The 22,727-nt window shown below is 36.9% G+C and overlaps 1 protein-coding gene across 1 annotated transcript; it reads right to left on the bottom strand.

The window, feature by feature from the left end:
• Positions 1–10,201: 10,201 nt before the first annotated feature.
• On the bottom strand, positions 10,202–11,641 carry LOC133090485 (serine/threonine-protein kinase MARK2-like). The gene has a single exon (XM_061188929.1). It carries the CDS (start codon positions 11,639–11,641, stop codon positions 10,202–10,204), a length of 1,440 nt encoding a protein of 479 aa, XP_061044912.1.
• Positions 11,642–22,727: the final 11,086 nt, after the last annotated feature.

The following is a 22,727-nucleotide window of genomic DNA, read 5'->3' as shown; positions in this document are numbered from 1 at the left end:
TATAAAAGGAGGTTCTTTCAACAACATTGACATGCAGTGATATTGAGATACTTTCTTGGTTCAGTATAAGATATAAATACTTAATTGGTTCTGATAAGAGGTAATTTTAAAATTTTCAATTTGACCTTTATCTATGTGTCATCTAACAAATATATCAGATTTCTCGATTGAGAAAGATGATGTGGCTCTGCTCTACTGATCATTAAAACATGATTTTTTCAGCATGCAAGAAAAATATATTAAAACATGAACCATACCATAGAATAGAGGATGCAATTGTATCTTGAGAGTAGATATATATTGTCTGTTGTTATTCAGTTTTCTCAAAAGAATGAAATGTTAATTATCAAATAAAATGTGTTGGCTAGTAAGTAAACTAAACAAGGCAAAAGGAAGCAAAAGATAATGAAAGGAAACAAGGGGACTATGTAGACTACTATGCAAAATATTGCTAAATAAATTTCCTACTCCAACTATTTGCAGGAACTCAAAAATGATGTAAAACCAAATACTAGCTTTCTTTATGATATGTAATTATTCTATAATCTATGAAAGACCATGGGTAGTAGTTAATATTATAGTTAGAACTGTGTTCTGCTAATCCTTTCTATTGAGGATTATAATAGCATTGAGTTATATACAATGAAAGATTTTATGTATGAATTTTTTTTTTAATTCAAGGAATGTTTAAAAATTGACAGGTGTTATTTTCAGCTCTTCTGAAATGTTTTCTGAAGTCCTTTAATAACAGAATGGACTATTTCTACTTGAGAATGCTGATATATACTTCTCCCAAAGGAGACATGTTGAACAATACAGATCAATAATAGTACAATTGCAGACTGATTTCTTCTAAGAGACAGTCAGTCATACTTGAAAGGTGTTCTTTACATCTCTGAATATATATTTCTATATTAAATAACAAAATTAGTTAACCATTATTATACATGTGAGAATTCACTGAAACATAATTTTGATGAAATAACCTATAAAAATGGTATGATTAGCATTGCTCCATACATACACTAAGTAGAAACCCAACTTCTGAAGTAAATACTAAGGCCTTTCAGATTGTATTTGTCTTTCATTTATTGTGCTTTGGTGTTTTCTAACAATAACATAAATAACTTTACATATTTACTCTTGTCACAGCCCAACATTCTCAGAAATTCCCCATATAATGTGTGGCACCCTGAACCTGAGTGGCATAGCCTGTTTTTTCAATATTGTCTCAGGATTTACTAAGCAGAAACTAGTGACGTCTGACCTTCGCTTTGAATCCAGCAAAATCAACAAATTCTCATAATTTAATTTTCATGTGCTAGAGACACGATTTGCTTGAGTAGACTCTTCAGATCACACAAAAAAGGAAATGTTTTCAGGGTTTACTTAATTTAAAAAATTTAATTAAACTCAAATCACAAAAAAATTGGAATATTTCTCCCTATACAATTTCTTCCTTTGAGTCAAATGGAGAACTTTTAGAGATGTGCTTACATCACAAAAGGTCAGATAAAACCAACATTATTATTTTCAATTAATATAACTGATTTGTTATGCAAATCAATAGCAGTTATAGAAAAAAATCTGATTACTGAGTTTTGTTTAGAAAAAAAAATGCTTGTCATAAAGAGAGGCACACACCTATGGTACAAATAAGCAGAAGGGGCATTTTACAATTTTTATTTGTTCGTTTGTTTTTTCCTAAAGAATTCTCTGGCATGCCAATTCCCCCTCCCTCCATCTTTCTCTTGAATATATAATTTCTACTTTCATAGGGGAAGTACAGAGATTTATTTTATTTCTGCAAAACTCAAGTTTGTAGCTTATCTGTTACATACATAATATATTAATGTAGTACACATGCAATCTAGAGAATTTTGGACTTGAACTTCCAGTTATAGAGTATCTTGGTGTAATGCAAACAACCTATGCTTTGAAATCAGCAGTTCTAAGAACATATATTGAGTATAACACTAACTCTTATTTGACTTGAACAAATAAAGAAACCTCTCCAGAAGCCCACAGTTGTAAATGGGATTAGCACATATGTTCACACAATGGCAAGAAGTAGTAAGAGTGGTCAGGATGACATTAGCCAATGTACAGATGGCAAGAGACAGTGTCATGTTTGAGAAAATATGAAATGAGTACTGAAGCAGAAGGTGGTTCCAGAAGAAAGATATTTGAATTTTGTCTTGTAGATCCTCGCGGTGTTTTAAAATTCATTAAGCAAGACATGGATAAAGCAATGGAACTTTAATTTTGCAGAGAGGTACAAAGTAATCTGAAGCTTCCAGCAATCCCACTACTGGGCATATACCCTGAGAAAACCATAATTGAAAAAGCGTCATGGACCACAATGCTCATTGCAGCACTATTTACAATAGCCAGGATGTGGAAGGAACCTAAGTGTCCATCGGCAGATGAATGGATAAAGAAGATGTGGCACATATATACAATGGAATATTACTCAGCCATAAAAAGAAACGAAACTGAGTTATTTGTAGTGAGGTGGATGGACCTAGAGTCTGTCATACAGAGTGAAGTAAGTCAGAAAGAGAAAAATATAAATGCATTAGCATAGCATATGCGTATGCTAACGCATACATATGGAAGCTAAAAAAAAAAAAATAGTTCTCAAGAACCTAGGGGCAGGACAGGAATAAAGATGCAGACGTATAGAATGGACTTGAGGACACGGGGAGGGGGAAGGGTAAGATGGGACGAAGTGCGAGAGTGGCATGGACATACATACATTACCAAATGTAAAATAGATAGCTAGTGGGAAGCAGCCCCATAGCACAGGGAGATCAGCTTGGTGCTTTGTGACAACCTAGAGCGGTGGGATAGGGAGGGTGGGAGGGAGAAGCAAGAGGGAGGGGATATGGTGATATATGTATACATAAAGCTGATTCACTTTGTGATACAGCAGAAACTAACACACCATTGTAAAGCAATTATACTCCAATAAACATGTTAAAAAATAATAATAAAATAAAAGACACCTGGTAAAGACAGTTGGATTGAACATATGTATTTACCTCCATTCCCCCCTAAGATTCACTATAATAACAATAAATTTATAAATTAAAAAAAACATAAACCAACAATGAATTAGAAAAATTAGAATAGGAGCAATAAAAGTAAGTCTGGAAAGAGAATAGACAAGATATAATTGACTTGTAAAATTCATGAAAGTTTAAACCTTTCCTGAACAACGTTCAAAGAATTCTGATTTGTATAAACGAACTCCAGAAAGATTCATCAATTAGGGGCAGCAATCTTCACAGAGACTGGAGTTTGAAGTGGGACAGAAAACAAGTATTTAGATTACGAGAAAGACAAAAATTTTTATCAACATGGACAGAAAGACAACTGCCCCTCTAAAGGCAGAGAGAAAATTAGAGCCCTGTTCCTTGGAGTAAGGAGAACATACAAAACATGAAAAAGGGAAAACCATGCACAGATGTGAATCACCTACCTTACACTAATAGGAACGGTCAAAGAAATCTATCAACTGAATGGTGAAAACTACTCCCAATTCCAGTTCAGTTTCCTCACCAAGCTCAAAACAGTCACCAAGGATTATACAGTATAGTCAGAAGATTAAAATAGTCCTCTACAAAAGGTCTAACTTATTGGAGGCAGGAAGAAAGAAAAGAAGAAAGTATGGAAACAAAGAAAGGACAAAAAGAAAATCTTGAAAATCTGAAATACCCATACAGCCTGGTCAGAACACGTAATATGAATGCAGGTTGCCCATGAATGCAAAGTTCTTAAGTGAGTATGCAGCCAGAAAGCAAAAGACATTCATAAAAAAAATTAAATTTAAAAGTCAGTTTTAGAAAGTGAAGGTACAAGACAAAACAATACAAAACAAAACAGGAAATCAAACCAAGCCTGCAAGGACAAGCTATGTAACAAGAGAACTCAGCACCCATACCCATATCCTGTGTTACGCAGCCTCAAAATTGTCCCTAATAACCCCTGCCCCTGGTATTCATTACCTTTTGGAAATCCCTCTTATTGGATAACTTGCTACTGAAAAACAGAAGAGAACAAGGTAAGGGGGAATGCCACTTCAGTGATTAAATTATTTTCATCTCGATATCAGACTCTCTCTATTACCTCATGTATGAGCTTTGTTGAAGCAGCTTACCTTGGTGGAGTGGCCCTTATGACAAGAAACTGAGGGGTAGCCTCCTCAGGCAACAGCCAGCAAGAAACTAAAGCTCGTAGTCCAATAGCTTTTGAGGATCAACGTCCTGTCAACAGCCATGAAAGTGAGTTAGAAGTGAACACTTCCCTAGTTAAACTTCCAGGCCCCAACCATGGACAACACCTTGATTTCCCTCTTGTGAGAGACTGAAACTGAGCCATTTCCAGAGCTAAGGCCCAGCTAAGCCTTCCCAGAGTCCTGACCCACAGAAACTGGGAAGTAATAAAGATAATATGCATGTGTTTGTGTTGGCAAGTGTTGGAGCGATTCTTTATGCAGCAATAATAATAATATCCATAAGATATAGCTGAGGAGAACAAATTGATACCAAATACTTTTTTCCACACTCTTAGTAGTATTCTATGCTGTTGATTCAGTTAAAAAGTAGGCAGAATCCAAAATGGATTGCCTGTCTATCACAGTCAAGATCCATTTTAAGCCACTTGGATTTCTTGGTTAGGGTCTTGTGTAATGCAACTCCCAGCTAAGTGGAGGAAATTGTTCTCAGAGAATCTTACCCAAATCTATCTTTCCCGTTGATATTTCACAGTCTTTCATAACATTAGCAGCTTTGGCAGATGATAGAGGTATATAGCCTTTTCCTGCCCAATGTTGCATACCTTAAACATATCTGTGCCTGCTCATTTCAAGTAGGTACCTCCAGCAGTTGAACAAGACATCAGTCTTAGCATTTCAGCCATGTTCAATACTAGTAACTAGCTTTTGTCCACATGACCCACTTTAATTCTTTCTTGAAATTTCCACATGAAATTTTACAACTGTATTAACAATACAAGGGATATTGATACAACCCAATCATCTGAGGCAGGGATTGGCAAACCCCTAAAATAATTAATTTGTTTTGCAAGAGTTTTCTTGACCTATTAAAATCCAAGAGCATTAAACTACTTCTGATGATTTCCTCAAGCAAGGGCCTTCCTCCAAAGTACAGTGCAGATTTGAGACATTTTTAGCTTGAATTACAGCAGCTGTGGGTTATCTACAGTCCTTGTTAAGCAGGTCTGGCCAGGGTATCATCATTGGCCCATACACTTAAACATGGAGCAATGCTGTCAAGAGTTAGCATGACCCAAGAGTTCATGTGTATCCAGATAGAATCCAATTCTTACTTCATTACTTGATATATTGCCTTAATTCTGACTTTTGTGTCTTCTTGCCCTTCTTGCCCCAACTGATGTTTTATCATCCATAGGGAGAATGATTGCATAATGCCAAACTGCTTGCTTACCTTAATTTGGAACTCCCATTAGTCAACTAGGCTGCTTGCTTTGCTTTAGAAGGGAGACAGTTCTAAGGTTCATACCATTCACCATTAGAGCTATTGGTCTTTCTAGTTTTGTCATTTTTCCCGGAACTGGTGTGATCTGCTCGTGGATATAAGAGCTATCACCAGTGGTTTCCTCTGCTGTATGCTGTTTTCACTTTATAAGTTCTGTTGAGCTGTTTATTACTTATTGATATAAATAGCTCAACATTACCAATGGCATAATGGGTATATTAGGTCTAAAAATATGTTATCTTTTAATATCTGCAGCTCTCTCCTCTAATACCAAGTGAAAGGTCACCTTTTTTCTTAAGAGAGTGTATGTAGCTGCAGTGGCATGTAGCTTGTCCAAAATCATAGTATTTGCAACTTCTGAGAGACACTCAGTATCTCAGGTATTCATAAGCCTGATCTTTCCAAAGCACTTTCCATATCACTTAGCATTTCTATGGTGCTAAACAATACCACTTGGACTATACTCCACTGCAAGATTCTAAGATAGTTTTTCAAATTCACTCCAGGGAGAGAGGGAAGGAGAGAGCCACTTTATGTACTGGGACTAATAGCATGTCCACATGTGGATATTCAGGAAGACTTACAAAGTATTATCCATTTTTATTATTAATTTGATTTATCACTGCATATGATAAGATGCTCATGGCCCCAACCAATCATATTCTAATGAATTATTGGACTGGTACCTATATTTTATCCAAATTAATTATCCTAGGTTATTGTACGTACTATCACACTTTTCCAATGTCCCTTGGCTTCATACTATGAGACTGAAATTATCATGATCTCTCCATTACAATGAATCAACTTATTTTTGTTAACTAGATTTATTGTGTTGATCATTACTCAATATATACATATATTGAATCATTATGCTGTACACCTGGAACTAATATAATGTTAAATGTCAATTATATTTCAATTTTAAAAATTAACTTTTTTGTCTTATAAAAAATAAAGTAAATCAACTTATTTTTAAGTTGGAGAATTCAGATATTTTTAGAGGAAGAAATATGAATTCTATTATAGCCTACCAGTCTATTTCTTCAAATAGCCTGGCATTAGCAGTATCTACTGTTATTTCTAAATAGATTGCCTGTTAGAGTTCCTGAAAAGATTCACTATGTTTAGCATGGTGAAAGATTATTGGTGGAACTGCCTTATAGTAAATTGTTAATGTCCATAAGCAAAACACTATTTTCACAGTTCAGAGAGCAATGTTATAAAATTAGACTGCTGATTTTATCATATTATAATTATGCATAAACTTTTAAAATTTTCTTTTTAATATGATTAATACATGGGAAGGATTTGTTAATCATGAATATTTCCATTTAGCATAAGCAATACAAAACAAAGGATCGAATGTGACAAAACACAGACTCACAAATACAGAGAACAAATTAGTGTTTAAAAGTGGGAAGAAGGGTGGAGGGAGGGTCAAGGTAAGTGAAGGGGATTAAGAGGTAGAAACTACTAGATATAAATGTTACAAGGATGTAATGCACAGCACAGGGAATACAGCCAATATTTTATAATAATTTTATATGGTGTATAATTTTTACAAATATTGAATCACTATGTTGTACACCTGAAAGTAATATAATATTGTAAGTCAACTATACTTCAATTAAAAAAAACAAAAACCAACAGAAAACAAAGAATACACTTGCTTGACATCTGAATATAAATTGGCAATCTATTCACATGTCACAAAGATACAAAGATTCTAATTAACTAACTAGATACAAATGATACCACCAGAGGGTATTTTTTTTCCTTTTCTTTCTGTCTTCTCAATCCATAGTTATCACCTTAACTGCTTATCTTCACAAGGGCATCGCTTTCCACTCCAAGTTTTACTTTCACTCTTCTAATATTTTCTTCTGGTTCTTGGACATAGCATAGTATATTATCAGCATATCCAACCATTCACAATTTTAAATCTGAAAAATTATACTCTCAAAATTTAAATGAAATTGGTATTATAATTCAGAAATTTATTAGGAAACACATATCCAAAAATACTGTTCAAAAAAGGGGTAAGCAACTTTGTCATATACTAACAGAAATTTTCCGAATATATGTAAATGTCATTATTAAGAAAGAAAATATGTATATCTTATGTTCTAAGCTACAAGAAACTATAGCCAAAAAGTTTTACTTGCTTTGCTTTTAGAATTACTATGTTCAGTTCTTTCTCTTACAACCTCATTGTCATCTAAATTTTCTGTTAAATAATTCATCTCCTATCACTGTCACAAAGCATCAAAAACATTGTAATGCTCTTGGATTTCAGTTGGCCAGAAAAATTCTTGCTAAATAAATGAACTGTTATATTGTTAAATGGTGTGGTTTGATTTTATCTACTTGACAAGGGACATTCAGACCATTTTAAGAATTTTTTTTTTTATTTCCTTTCTCTCAGGCTTGAAGGTTATTTACAAGGAGGCAAATTGCTCTAAATTGATTGACTTTATTTACTTTGTGGTAGTAATTTATGGAATAATTAAAGGTATCTTTCTACAAAATCATTGCTAATAATACTAGCCTCTGATCAATTTGGCCAATTAAAAGGAACTGAAGATTTCTGGTAGCACACTTTAGTGAGTAAACTTTAGCTTAACTCAATATAAATATCCCTTTCATATTGTGAGATTATTTTAAATTTTATTACTTTAATTTTTTTAGTTTCTAATTCGATTGTGTAGCATGCATTTTCTTGCATGTAGAAATTAATATCCGTACCTGAGCCGCGCCCCGGTGGTTGCCTCGACTGAGGCCGGCGCGGTGGAGTTGCAAAAGCTGCGGGTGCGGAGGAGCTGTGGAGCCGACCCCGAGAGCCAGGAGCGTGAGGACCTGGTGTCTGTGTCAGATTTGTACCTGCGGGTCGGATTCTCGTCCTTATGAAACAGTCAAACAGCCTCACCATGCACCAGGAGAATATCAACCAAAGTAGGGGGAGATCGATCTTGGTACTACCTACAAACGGTATCTTAATTCTTGTAAAGTGCAGCGTGTGGCAATAGCTCGGCCTTTGGAGAGACAAGTTAAAAAAGGGAAGTTGGATACTGTCCCAACCTATAAAGAGTCATTGTGGATGGAATGGGGGAAATACAGATACAGAAACCTACAAAGAAAGAACAAGGAGTATATGGATGTTCTGTCGCTGATCATCTCGGTTAGGATGTGGAAAGTTCTTCTGTGCTGTATGCAGAGGCACCTGTTATCTTGTCTATGGGAAGAAATATCACCAGACCGGAGCACAGCCATCTCTCCGTCGTGATTGGAGGCATCGTGGAAGCACCCCAGCGAGCAAACGTGACCATCCAATGTCCTGTAAAAGGTGTCCCTCAACCTAATGTAACTTGAAGAAAGGAGGATCTCTGAGTGACAATATTTCCTTGCTTTTCAATGGATCCCTGTTGTTGCAGAATGTTTCCCTTGAAAGTGAAGGAACCTACGTCTGTACAGCCACCAATGCTCTTGCAAAGGCGATGGCAACATCCATCCTCCACTTGCTGGAGACATTCTGGGAGCTTGGTAGCTGGACACATTGTTCTGCCACTTGTGGCCACTTGGGAGCCCGAGTTCAGAGACCCCAGTGTGTAATGGCCAACGGGCAGGAAGTGAGTGAGGCCTTCTGTGAGCACCTCCAGAAGCCGCTGGCTGGGTTCCAGCCCTGTAACATCTGGGACTGCCCCTCGAGGTGGTTCACGGGCACGTGGTCACAGTGCTCTGTGTCTTGCGGTGAAGGATTCCGCAGTCGGCAAGTGACCTGTAAGCACACGAGAGCCAATGGAACTGTGCAGGTGATGCCTCCGAGAGCACGTGCCCCCAGAGAGAGGCCTCTGGGAAGAAGCCCCTGCTCCAGTCACCTGTGTGTTCAAGGGCTTATTGAACCAGGGAACCAGTTGTTCTGATTAACTCCAAGCACTACATGGCTACACACTTGTCTAACTGGAAAATGCACAGCCCCAATTCTGCGCAGGGACGACGCAAAGCAGGGTGTGATACATCTTTCTGGAGCATCAAGTTTTTTTGGTTTTTTTTTAAAGTATTTATTTATTTATTTACTTATGGCTGTGTTGGGTCTTAGTTTCTGTGTGAGGGCTTTCTCTAGTTGTGGCAAGCGGGGGCCACTCTTCATCGCGGTGCGCGGGCCTCTCACTATCGCGGCCTCTCTTGTTGCGGAGCACAGGCTCCAGACGCGCAGGCTCAGTAATTGTGGCTCACGGGCCCAGCTGCTCCGCGGCACATGGGATCTTCCCAGACCAGGGCTCGAACCCGTGTCCCCTGCATTGGCGGGCAGATTCTCAACCACTGCGCCACCAGGGAAGCCCGAGCATCAAGTTTATTAACTAGAATTGGAAGAACCAAGGAGTTCTTGGAACAAGAACTATCCCCCTCCCCCACCAACATGGAAGACAGAAGAGTCGGGGAGGGGAGACGTGCCCCAGGAATGACAGTCCAGTCTCTGAAGTTTCACCCAGGTGGGGGTTGAGGGGCAGACCTGCAGCCACGGTGGCCTCGCTTTCGGTTGCCCAGGCTGCTCCGGACCATCCTCTGAGCTGGCCAGGGTCTTGGATACGATGCTTCTGAAGGCCGTGCAGAAGACACACTCATCTTTCACTGGACCGGGCCCCAGGGTGTGCGGCGGCCTGACCTTCCTGCCTCGGTCATGCATGGGGCTCACATGGGCTCACTTTTTTATGATGCCTCTTGCTGGGCAGCTTGCAACAAAGATGTTTCAAAACAAAGTTCCAGATTCTCCCAGCCACCCCTTGCTTTTTCTGGCTGTGGCCAGAGGGAGTGGATGAGGACACACTCTCAGGCTGCCCAGTGTGGGAGGACCCTCCAGTGTTGGACACACCCGGGGGGCAGCTGGTTCCCTCTGGGGCTCCAATCCTGCTGCTGGTGGAGGGGGATGTCCCAGCGCCACACTGGGGGGCTGGGCTGGGGGTGGCAGTCCTCGACTCCAGGCTGGGTGGGGGACAGGCAGTCTCACCGGTCTTCTGCCCTGCCTGCTGGTCTTCATGCAGCTGTACATTTTCTCCCTGGGAGAGCCACCTGCTTTTCAGGGGGGACACCACAGGGCTTGGAGAAGGCTCAAGTTCACTGCCGCTGAGGTCCCCACAACAGAAGGGCCTCACAGTTATGATGGAGACCCCTACCTTGGGTTTCTTGGAGCTCACACTGCCTGTTCCAGCATCCTGGATCTGGTCGCAAGTTAAGCCCGGAGTCCTCACCATTGTCACCTTCAGGTCCTCTTCACAGGGTGGCTGGAGTGGCTTCTTCTGGCCCATGTTTACCCATGCATGCCTCATGAGGTCAGGTAAGGTGCCTCTGTCACTGGGGTTGAGGGCAATCATTTTTTGTAACAGATCCCTTATCTCCAAAGACAGATAAGCTGGGATGTGGTATCGCCCTTGTAGGACTTGCTTCCGCAGCTCCTGGAAGTCTTTTCCCCCAAAGGGCTGGCACCCAGTTACCATGGTGTAGAGCACTACTCCCAGGCTCCACACGTCCACCGCAGGGCCGCTGTAGCTCTGCCCCAGGAAGAGTTCCGGGGCAGAGTAAGGGGGTGTGCCGCAGATTGTGTCCATTTGTCCAGTGTCATCACACTTGTTGCTGAGGCCAAAGTCTGTAAGTTTGATATTCATGTTGGAATCAAAGAGGAGGTTCAGTGGCTTCAGGTCCCGATGCACGATGCCCCTCTGGTGGCAGTGCTGCAGGGCGGAGAGCAGCTGCTGGAACGGGCCTCGGGCCTCCACCTCTGTCATACGGCCATGGATCTTCAAATAGTGGTACATGTCCCCCCCACTGAGGTACTCCATCACCAGGATAAATGCCTCCTCCGTGTCAATCACCCCCAGCAGTTTTACAATATTGGGGTGATTCAGAGCCTTCATACCGCACACTTCCCGGAAAAGTGCCTGGACACTTGAGAAGCTCTGACGCCTTTTCTTAATGACCTTGAGAGCCACCTGTGTCCCGGTCAGAATGTGCCGCGCCAACTTCACTTTACCGAAGGTGCCTTCACCAATGGTGCGGAGGATCTCAAAGTCATCAATATGAGCCTCCTTGTCAGCACAGTTGGCTGTGAGGCCCTGCATCATGGTGACTTGCTAACTACACTGACTGACAGCACTACCTAGCAACGCTAACTATGCTAACTAACAATGCTAACTGTACTAACAGTGCTAAGTATGCTATCTCTACTAACAACGCTAACTATGCTAACTGTACCAACAGCGCTAACTAGTACTAACTACACTAACTATGCTAATAAACTATTAACTATACCAACTGTGCTAACTATACCAACAATACTGACTATGCTAACTGTACTAATCTAGCAATACTAACTAAAATTAAGATAAAAATGAGAAAAAGAACAAAGGAAGAAAAGAAAGCAGAAGAAATGGAAAAGAAACACCAAAAAATTGAGAAGAAAAAATTTAAAACTAAAAGAAATGATAAAGAGAGAAAAATGAGAAAAAGGCAAAGAAGAAAGAAAAATGAGACAAATAAAAAAGAGTAGAGAAAAGAGAAAAAAAAATCAACAAAATGGCAGAAACAAGGAAAAAACAAGCTAACTGTGGGTCCAAGGCCGTCAGGTCACCAAAAGCAGCTTCCTGGGCTCTAAGGACCAAAAACCTGGGCCCAGCTGCCTCTTTTACAGGGCTTTGTGAAGTACATCACAGTGGTGCACTCTGAGGTCAGAGCAAGAAATGGACGCATCACAGCTGGGGGTAAACCACAGGGGTTTTCTCACTTTTTGAGTTCAAGGCCCCTTTACACTTAGGAAAAAGGATCCCAAAGAAATTTTTCTTTACGTGTGTTATTAGATATTGGTATTCACTTTGTTATAAATTAAAATCTGTAGGATGCTTCAGTGGCCTTTTTATTTCTAGTTTGAAAATGTGTAATAATTTTAAAGACCTCATAATGTCTACACTTGAAATATTCAATTCCTTTTCCTTAAATTCTGGTCTCAAAATAATGTTACAACTTAACTGACTTCACGATACTATACAAAATGTTCTGTTGCATAAGACACGATAAGGTACATTATGAAAGTTCTATGAAGCTGAGAGAAGATTTGCCAGGAAGGTCATGAGCAGATTTCTCATCAGGAGCCTCGGAGGCCAGATGGCATGGCTCAATGTACTTCAAGTGTTGAAGGAAAGAAACCATCAACCAAGAATCCTATATCTAGCAAAACTTTCCTTCGAAAATGAGGGAGAAATCAAGACATTCCCAGTTAATCAAGAGTTGAGAGAGTTCTTAACCACCAGACCCGCCTGCCACAGGGAGTTCTTCAGGTTGGAGTCAAGGACCCTGCACAGTAGCTCAAAGCCTTATGAAGAAATAAAGACCTCTGGCAAACGTAGATAGACGGGCGATGAGAAAAGCTAGTACTGTTGTAACTCTGGTTTGTAGCTCCACTTTTTGTTTTCTATTTGATTTAAGAGACTAATATATAATAAAACACACCACACACATACAATTCAAAAAAAAAAAATCTATACCTAAAGCTATTACTAGAATTTAAAAATTTCACACATCTTATTAATATATACACTTGATGAAAAAAGCGTTGAAAATTAGCATCAATATTGATATAACTATTTAGAAATTTAGATTATATGTTCCCCTATATAATTAAATTAATATTTGGGAGAAAATTAGGAGATAAAAATTCTTTGAAATCTTAACATTTCATTATAAAAATAATCTTAATAATTACATAAATGAAGTAGAACTTTGGTGTGTAGATTTCTATCTACATATACATGGAAAATTATGAAATATATACAAACATGTACACACAGAATGGCCTTTACATATTCTCTGAAAAATTCGTTCCCACCAACTAATGTATCACGGAAAAAAATTTCCAGAGGAGATACAGATAGATAGATAGATAGATATGGATATATGTATCTATGTTTGCCTCTATAGACCCTTACTAGTAGTTGACATTATGGATGGTTCTACTAATTGACTCTTCTCAAATTTCTCCATGTAAGTTTGAGATAAACATGTAGGACAGCTTTCTTACCATGTGGGTAGTAAATGGGAGCAACAAGGACCATTGAAGGAGAACACAGCACATTGCTGCGTTAGTCTACGGAATATACTAAAAGGAGAAACTTGAACCATTCCCATGTCAATCGTTGGGGATTAAGCAGAAGAACAAGGTGTTTACGTTACTCAAGTTTCAAACAAGCGAACAAACACCTCAGCACTTCCAGGTAACTAGATTTCCACAAAAACTCCTATGAACATACCAGTAAGTCCAGAGCATCAAGAACTATGGCTAAAGAGGCCTTATGAGGCACTCAAAGACCTCACTTAGCCTAGAGTAAGTGGTTATACAGACTAATCCTTCTGTAACCCAAGTGAGGGGTGGAGAAGAAGCACTTCCTCATAGCATAGGGCAGTGGTGATGGACAGAGAATGTGCAAGGAATGAACTCTTAATACTGGCATCTTGTAGGCACACAGAGTATAGATCATAGGAACAATGAGAAAAGAAACCTTTAGTTCCTTTAATTGGCTGAATTCATTAGAGGCTAGTATTGTTGAGACAAAAAAAAAAAAAAGAGGCTCTTTCTAGCACAAGAGTTGGAAGATTGGTGGCCTATTTCAGTAGTTCTTATATAATCCAAACTCAGGTGAACAAGTGTTAGAGACAATATATTTTATTATTATCAATCTTTGTAGGAGAGGCATAAACCCAGTCTGATTATATTTGAAAAAAAATTACTGTGATAATACTTCCCTTCCATGTGTTGGAGTATAATCTGCCATAATATATTTGGAGAAAATCTAGAATTTATCATATTCACAGTGAAAAAAAGAATAATCTGCCAGGGATTGGGGAGGGGAGGAGGGAAGGATGAACAGCTAGAGCAGACAGGACTTTTAGGGCAGTAAAACTATTCCACATGATGTGGTGGTAATGGTGGGTACATAACATCATGCCTTTGACAAAACCCACAGAACTGTAGATCACAAAGAATGTGAGCCCTTAAAATAACTGACTTTATTTTATAACAATGTAGCAATGTAGGTTCAATTTTAACATGCTTACCACACCAAGGCAAGATGTTAATAATGAGGGCAAGGGAAGGAGTGGGAGGGGGAGTATATGGGAACTCTGAACATTCTGCTCAATTTTTCTGCAAGCTCAAAACTATTCTAAAAATAAATTCCAATAATTCAAAAAATGTAAAGGGAATAAGAAAGGCATATTAAGTTAATACTAAACTAAAAACTTTGAAGTAGGCATATTAATTTCAACAAAGCTGATTTAAGAATAAAAAATACCAAGGACCCTTGGGACACCTGGAAACAAAGGGCAGGGTTAGCCCCTACAGCCAGTGCTGCTTTACAAGATTTGGAATAAACACATAACTGAGTCTTTTGCTCCATGTGGGAGTGAAGAAAAGTGTAGGAGGGGCCTTGCCTCCAGCCTTACAGTGAGCTCCCTGAGGGGTTGTTCTCTATCTTGTTTCATACTGAGACTGTTTATTGGTGACATTCTTTCTGGGTCAAAACCATTCCAGTGGGGGTAAGCTGAGACGAAGTGAGAGAGTGGCAGGGACATATATACACTACCAAATGTAAAATAGATAGCTGGTGGGAAGCAGCCGCATAGCACAGGGAGATCAGCTCGGTGCTTTGTGACCACCTAGAGGGGTGGGATGGGGAGGGTGGGAGGGAGATGCAAGAGGGAGGAGATAATGGGGATATATGTATACATATAGCTGATTCACTTTGTTATACAGCAGAAACTAACACAACATTGTAAAGCAATTATACTCCAATAAAGATGTTAAAAAAATTTTTTTTTTTAAATTAAAAATACCAAGGAAAAGGTGGGACATTACATATTAATAAAAGTATCAATTCTCCAAAAAGACATAAAACTCCTAAAGTTGTGGAATCTGACATCAAGCTTTCAATATATGTGAAGCAAAAACTGATAGATCAAGTAGGCACAGAATCAGTAAGGATAGAGTTGACCTGGACAGTAATAGCAATCAAACTAATATAATTGGCATTTATAGAATACGCCACTCAACAACAATAAAATATACATTTTTCTCAAGCTCATGTGGATCACAGAGAAAAGTCTCAAGAGGAATTTTAAAAAGCAATTATATAGAAATATAAATTAAAAAAAAATTGTAGATACAGAGAAAGCAGTGCTGAGAGGAAAATGTATAGTAGTAAGTGCATATATTCAGAAAGAAGAAAGATCTATAATCAGTAATCTGAGCTCCACCTCAGGAAACTAGAGAATGAAGAACAATTTAATATTAGTGTAAGCAGAAAGTAAAAAGAAATAATACATATGTGAGCATAAGTTATTGAAACTGAAAACTTTAGTAGAGAAAAATCAATGAAACCAAAAACTTCTTTGAAAAGACCAGCAAAACTGATAAACCTCTAGCCAGGTTAACAGAAAAAGAAAAGAAAAGAAAAAATAATTACCAATATCAGAAATTAAAGAGAGGTCATCCTGACCTGTTTCATGAATGTTAAAAAGGCAGTAAAGAACAACAAGCAGAACTCTATAATTTAGATGAAACAGAATGATTTCTTCACAGACACAAATGCTTAAAACTTACACAAGGAGAGACAGGTAATCTGATCAGGCCCATATCTATTAAAAAAAAATTGTATCAATAATCAAAAACCTTCCAAAAAAGAAACCTTCAGTTCAGATAGTCACCGGTGAATTTTACCAAATCAAAAGAAATGGTGCCAATTACCACAATCTCTTCCAGAAAATAGAAGCTGAGGAAACTCATTCTATGAGGTCAGCATTACCATAATACCAAAACCAGACAGAAGCATTACGTGAAATAAAAGTATTTATATATCATGTTAAGAAGTTGAAAATTTTCTCACTAAAATCCAGAAAAAAGGAAAAATATTCTCTTTTACTCTTCCTACTCTCCTTTTTACTGAGATTTTTAGCTAGTACATTAAAACAAGAAAAAAAAAAAAAGAGAAAGTATTCGACTTGGAAAGGATTAAATAAAGCTGTCTATATCTGCAGAAAAATATAATTTTGGAAAATTATAGAAATAATAAAGGACTATATAACAAGGTCACAGGATTCATGGTTTAGTATATATTTTTGTGTATATGCTATACATACATATACATGTATTTTGTATATATACCATACATATAAATATAAACACACATACATTTAATAAATCAATGAAATGTGAAATTAAAACATACCATGTTGGGCTTCCCTGGTGGTGCAGTGGTTGAGAATCTGCCTGCCAATGCAGGGGACATGGGTTCGAGCCCTGGTCTGGGAAGATCCCACGTGCCGCGGAGCAACTGGGCCCGTGAGCCACAACTACTGAGCCTGCGCATCTGGAGCCTGTGCCCTGCAACAAGAGAGGCCGCGATAGTGACAGACCCGCGCACCGCGATGAAGAGTGGCCCCGGCTTGCCGCAAGTAGAGAAAACCCTCGCACAGAAACAAAAACCCACCACAGCCAAAAATAAATAAAATAAATAAATAAAATAAATTTCTAGTTAATATTAAAAAAAAAATACCATGTATATTGTACCGTAAAAATAAAGTACTTAAATATAAATCTAACAAAATATGTATAGGAACTATATGTGCAAAACTATAAAATGCTGATAAAAGAAATCAAAGATTAAATAAATCAAGAGTTATTCTGTGTATACTGACTGGAGAAATCAATATGATTAAGATGTTTATTCTTCTTAACTGTATCTATATATTCCATGCAATTCCAATCAAAATTCCAGTGAGCTATTTTCTTGATATTGACAAACTAATACCAAGTTAATGTGGAAAGGAGAAAGACCTAAAATAGCCAAAACAATAATAGAAGATTAACAGCATAGCTGTAGTGCTAACAATTCCTGATTTCAAGAATTACTATAAAGCTACAGTAATCAAGAGAGCATGATATTGGCTCAAGAATAGACACATAGATCAATTAAACCATATAAACAGCCCAGAAGTAGATGCACAGAAATGTAATCAACTGGTATTTCACAAGGGACAAAGACAATCAAGAGAGAAATAGATGAATGGATAAACAAAGTGTGGTACATTCAAACAGTGCAATATTATTCAATGAAGAAATAAATGAACTAAAATGCCATGAAAGTATATGGATGAATATTAAATGTATAGGGTAAACTGAAAGAAGCCAGTAGCAAAAGTCTACATACTGAATTATTCCACTTATATGACATCTGGAAATGACAGAACCTATAGGCATGGTAAATCAGTAATGGCCAGTAGATTAAAGAAGGGCTAGAAATGATGATGAAACACAGAGACTATGTTCAGAGATTCAAAACAATGCTGTATACTGTCATTGCAGATACATGACACTAAGCATTTGTAAAATTCCATAGAGCTTTACAGCTCAAATAGTAAATATTAATATGAACAAATTTAAAACAATCATTTAAGAGGTCAGGGGAATCCAGGATGGGTGCAGAATGTAACTCGGGGCTGGGTATATGGGAACTGTCTGTATTACCCTTTCAATTTTTCTATAAATCTAAAATTTTTTCTAAAAACAAAAACTTATTTTTAAAAAATTCTGCAAGACACAAATAGAATACATTCAAAGAAAGTCACATCATAGTCAAACATCATAAATGAAAAAAAAATTTAACCAGAAAATAAAAAGATACATTATATTCTGGCACAACAATAAGAAGAATGAGAGCTAACATCATCAGAAACAAGTGAAGCCAGAGATAATAAAATCATATATTTAATGAAATTACAGGAAAAATGTGTAACCCCCAAATTTTATATCTACTAATAATTTTGTTCCAAAATTAAGGTTAAATAATGAAATTTTCAAATAAACAAGAACAGGCAGAATTTGTTGCTAGCTGAACCAGACTGCAAGGAATACTGTTGATAGCTCTTCAGGTAAAACCAAACCAAACCAAACCAAAACAAACAAACAAAAATGAGCACAAATTTACTGATGTACGTATCTGCAGGAAGAAATGAAGATCACCGGAAAGGGAAATTGTGAATTTAACTATAAAATAATATTTATAAAATATATTAAATAGTTACTAACTCTTTAAAGAAAAAACTACACCGTGGATACATAACACATAATAGAAGGAGAATGAATGACAACTAAAGTACAAAGGACAAAACAACAATACATGGTATTTTACTTACAATAATGGCTAATTGGCATAATTTAAGTCACTTTGAAAAGTTAAAGATTAAAAAGCTGAATTTAGAAAATAACCAGTAATAAAACAAAGCAACATACATTTAAAAAATTGACAGAATTAACAGGAGTTATAGAAAAATATACAATGAACCACAGTTATTTCAAATATGATTTTCTCATAATTAAAAACAAAAAAATCAGTAACGATATAAAAGCTTTATTTTTTATTGAAGTAAAATTGATGTATACCATTATAAAAGTTTCAGGTGTGCAACATTATAATTCAATATACAAAGTGATCATCATCAAAAGTGTAGTTATCATCCATCACCATATAGTCGATCCCTTTTACCCATTTTGCCCACCTCTCAACCCCTTCTCCTCTGCTATATCTGTTCTAGATATAAAAGTTTTAAACTACATTATTATCTAACTTACCTAACAGAAATTTATAGAATACTACATCTGGCAGCTAAAATACATAGTCTTTGGGGCTATAAAACAAGTCTCAATAAGTCACAAAGGATCATATGTTCTGTGAACATACATAAATGAATAAATGTTTTCGAGAAGAATAATGAGATAATCTTATGTGTTTGAGAATTAGCAGTATGTGTCTAAATTAACACTTGTTTAAAAAATGCAATGGGAATTTAAAATATATTATTGACAGTATGGAAATAGAAATTTACCTTATCAAAACTTATATGATTGAGGCAAAACAGTCTTTGGATATACTTTATCATTTAAATATGAAAGTTTAAAAAAATCAATAAGCTAAGCCTCCATCTCAAGATTCTAAAAAGGAAAAAGGAAAATTTAAAACCCAGAGGAAGAAGGATGAAAATTAGAATGATGAGAACAAAGATCAAAGATATAAAATAGAGAAAAATAACAAAGCCATAAGCTTTAATCTTTGAAAGTTTAATAAAATTGATAAACTCTGTAGTAGTAGAATAATACCCCCTTCCAAGTTGTATAAGTGTTATTTCCCAGAACCTGGGAATATGTTCCCTTACATGGCAAACAGACATTGCAGATGCAGTTAAGTTAGGATCTCCATAGCGTTTCCTGAATTACCCTGGTGAGCCAGTGTAATCACAAAGGTCCTTATTTTGAAAAAGAGTAGACGAGGGAAGCAGAAGTGTCGGAGTCAGAAAAGGAGATGTGACAGTGGAAGCAAAGTGAGAATGATTTCATTTCAGGCTGTAAGTATGGAAGGGGGCCAGTAGCTGAGGATTGGGGAGAGCCTCTAGAAGCTGAGAAAGGCAAGAAAATGGATTCCCAGAATGTGCAGAATGAATGGGGTCCTGTAAACATTTTAACTTTAGCTTAGTTAGACCTATTTTGAACTGTGATCTCCAGAACTGTAAAATAATAAATTTGTGGTGTTTTAAGTCACTAAGATTGTGTTAATTTGTTACAGCAGCAACAGGAAACTAAGAGAAACCCTTAGCAAGACTGATAAAAAATGTAAAGTACACACAAATTAACGTTAACTGAAAGGAAAATAGTGGTGCCAATACACATATGTTCAACTTAAAGGAGAATAAGAGAATAGTGTATTTCCTTCTTGATTTTCAATACTGTATTTAGCAGAAACCAACTTTATTTATTAGCATAAGGACATAGGGGCAACAATGAAAAACAACAATCATAAGGAGAAAAAAGAAAAGAAAACAAAATGTACTATTTAATTAATTGTAAATGGATTTAAAAAATCATCCATTTTTTAATCTGCTGTTCATTAACTTTTTTTTTTAACATCTTTATTGGAGTATAATTCCTTTACAGTGGTGTGTTAGTTTCTGCTGTATATCAAAGTGAATCAGCTATACATATACATATAGCCCCAGATGCCCTCCCTCTTGCCTCTCCCTTCCCCCGTCCCTATCCCACCCCTCTAGGTGGTCACAAAGCACGGAGCTGATCTCCCTGTGCTTGAGTATCTTTTTAAAACAGCAAGATGTCCGGATCCTAATATCAATAAAACAAATTAGGACAATAAATGACTCCATTAAAATAAATCTGTTGCCCATAAATTTTCTAGCAATTAATATAAATCAACTTTATTATAAATTGTATAGTACACTCCTGCCAAATTGAGAACTATATATTTTATTTCCATCTGTATTTTGAAGTATGAATACTAGAAAATTAGCTTTAATAAAAGCTCAGTTAATCTAAGTAATAATGCCTAAATATCTCTTGGTGTGAAGGGTCTTGAAACACATGATTTTCCATCTCAATGCCAGTTTTGTCTAATCATCTTATGGGCAAAATTTATGTCATATTTTTACTTTGAAAAATCTATTTGGAACAAAGAAAACTATAGTTAGGCAACAATTCCTGTATTGTTGAAAATTAGCAACTGTTATCACAACAACAACAATAAAATGTACTTTGACTCCAATGTAATTATGTACTTAATTTTTCTCTTTTTTAATTTTCAAGAACCATTTTTTATTAAACCCATATAAGAAAATTTACTTATCGGTGTTATTTATATTTAATTTACAAGAAGACTGAAGGAACAGTTACATCACTATTATATATTGCTTAAATTTTTTCACTGATTTTATGTTAGAGTTATTTGGAAAGTTTATAGTCCTTAAATTTAGATTAATGTCCTCACATTTTGTTGCATGTGTGCTCAGTTCTCCCAAAAATTATTTGAACTTGACCACTCTGAATATAAAGCTGGCATTCAAATCAATCAAAAAATTACTTATGTCTTTGGTGAAATGTCTATTTACGTCTTCCGCCCATTTTTTAATTGGATTGTTTGTTTTTTTTGATATTGAGCTGCACGAGCTGTTTGTATATTTAGGAGATTGATCCTTTATCTATTGTTTCATTGGCAAATATTTTCTCCCATTCTGAGGGTTGTCTTTTCATCTTGTTTATGGTTTCCTTTGCTGTGCAAAAGCTTTTAAGTTTAATTAGGTCCCAGAACACATACAGATGGCCAAGAGGCACACAAAAAGATGCTCAACATCACTAATTATTAGAGAAATGCAAGTCAAAACTACAGTGAGGTGATACCTCACACCGGTCAGAATGGCCATTATCAAAAAATCTAGAAACAATAAATGCTGGAAAGGGTGTGGTAGAAAGGGAACCCTCCTGCACTGTTGGTGGGAATGTAAGTTGATACAACTATGGAGAACAGTGTGGAGGTTCCTTAAAAAACTAAAAATAGAACTACCATATGACCCAGCAATCCCACTACTGGGCATATACCCTGAGAAAAGCATAATTCAAAAAAGAGACATGTACCACAGTGTTCACTGCAGCACTATTTACAATAACCAGGACATAGAACTAACCTAGATGGATAAAGAAGATGTGGCACCTATATAAAATGGAATATTACTCAGTCATAAAAAGAAATGAAACTGAGTTATTTGTGGTGAGGTGGATGGACCTGGAGTCTGTCATACACAGTGAAGTAAGTCAGAAAAAGAAAAACAAGTACGTATGCTAACGCATATATGGACTAGATTCCATATATGGAATCTAAAAAAAAAAAAAAAATGGTACTGATGAACCTAGTGGCAGGGCAGGAATAAAGATGTAGACATAGAGAATGGACTTGAGGATATGGGGTGGGAAGGGGAAGCTGGGGCGAACTGAGAGTAGCATTGACATATATACACTACCAAATGTAAAATAGTTAGCTAGTGCGAAGAAGCAGCACAGCACAGGGAGATCAGCTCGGTGCTTTGCGATGACCTAGAGGGTTGGGATAGGGAGGATGGGAGGGAGGCTCAAGAGGGATATGGGGATATATGTATGCATATGGCTGATTCACTTTGTTGTACAGCAGAAACTAACACAGTATTGTGAAGCAATTATACTCCAATAAAGATCTATTTAAAAATTACTTATGATTTAAGTGAAATTCATTAAGACTAAGTATTTAATGAAAATTAGCAAGGTGTTTTATCTCTCTTTAGAAACAAATATCC

The sequence above is a fragment of the Eubalaena glacialis genome, chromosome 4 (assembly GCF_028564815.1).
Source record: "Eubalaena glacialis isolate mEubGla1 chromosome 4, mEubGla1.1.hap2.+ XY, whole genome shotgun sequence".
Classification (NCBI taxonomy): Eukaryota; Metazoa; Chordata; class Mammalia; order Artiodactyla; family Balaenidae; genus Eubalaena; species Eubalaena glacialis.
The sequence above is the reverse complement of the archived record's forward strand: the minus strand, read 5'-3'. Positions and strand labels throughout refer to the sequence as shown.

Coding starts and splice junctions, on each gene's coding strand:
- LOC133090485 (XM_061188929.1), bottom strand. CDS start 11,641: ATGATGCAGGGCCTCACAGCCAACTGTGCTGACAAGGAGGCTCATATT.